General features: G+C 66.0%; 1 protein-coding gene across 1 annotated transcript in view; it reads left to right on the top strand.

Moving 5' to 3' along the window:
- Positions 1 to 636, top strand: part of STARD8 (StAR-related lipid transfer (START) domain containing 8) — a gene marked incomplete at its 5' end in the record, with an annotated part of 4,288 nt that overhangs the window by 3,043 nt on the left and 609 nt on the right. Inside the window, 2 exon segments of the mRNA XM_010155518.1 lie at positions 1 to 159; positions 363 to 539. The exon segment at positions 1 to 159 is cut by the window's left edge and continues 30 nt beyond it. Of these exon segments, the coding sequence (XP_010153820.1) occupies positions 1 to 159; positions 363 to 539 (336 nt within the window).

Below are 636 nucleotides of genomic sequence, written 5' to 3'. Positions count from 1 at the left end.
TGCCACGGTGCTGTATCGGGTTCTTCGGGAGCGTCACCTCTGGGATGAGGACCTGCTGCAGAGCAGAGTGGTGGAGGCCCTGGACAAGAACATGGAGGTCTACCACTACATCACGGACAGCATGGCACCCCACCCGCGTAGGGACTGCGTGGTGCTCCGGTGAGGGCAGGGAAAGACCCGAGCGGGAGGGTTTGGTCTCGGTTTGGTGGATCCCATCTGGCCCCAGCCCTGGCTGCTCTTCCTTGGGCTGTGCAGGCTCCCCCACCTCCCGCTCCTGATGCGGACCCCCAGATCTGGGCAGGGGCTTGCCCACGGGTGGGCACGCAGGGACGGGAGCTGAGCGAGGCCGCTGTGTCCCACAGGCGCTGGCGCACGGACCTGCCACGGGGAGCCTGCCTGCTCATCTCCATGTCGGTGGAGCATGACAAGCTGCCGGTGGAGGGAGGCGTCAAAGCCATCGTGCTGACGTCCCAGTACCTCATCGAGCCCAGTGCCATGGGCCGCTCCAAAGTGACCCACGTCTGCAGAGCTGACCTCAGGTGAGGGGAACCCTTGGTGCTGGTGCATCAGCGGCTCCGTCAGCCGCCGGGGAGGTTGGTGGAGCAGTGGGCAGTGGTGTGGCATGGGAGCTGCTCG

Source organism: Eurypyga helias, unplaced genomic scaffold, assembly GCF_000690775.1.
Source record: "Eurypyga helias isolate BGI_N326 unplaced genomic scaffold, ASM69077v1 scaffold43147, whole genome shotgun sequence".
NCBI lineage: Eukaryota > Metazoa > Chordata > Aves > Eurypygiformes > Eurypygidae > Eurypyga > Eurypyga helias.
This window is presented reverse-complemented; position numbering and strand designations above follow the sequence as displayed.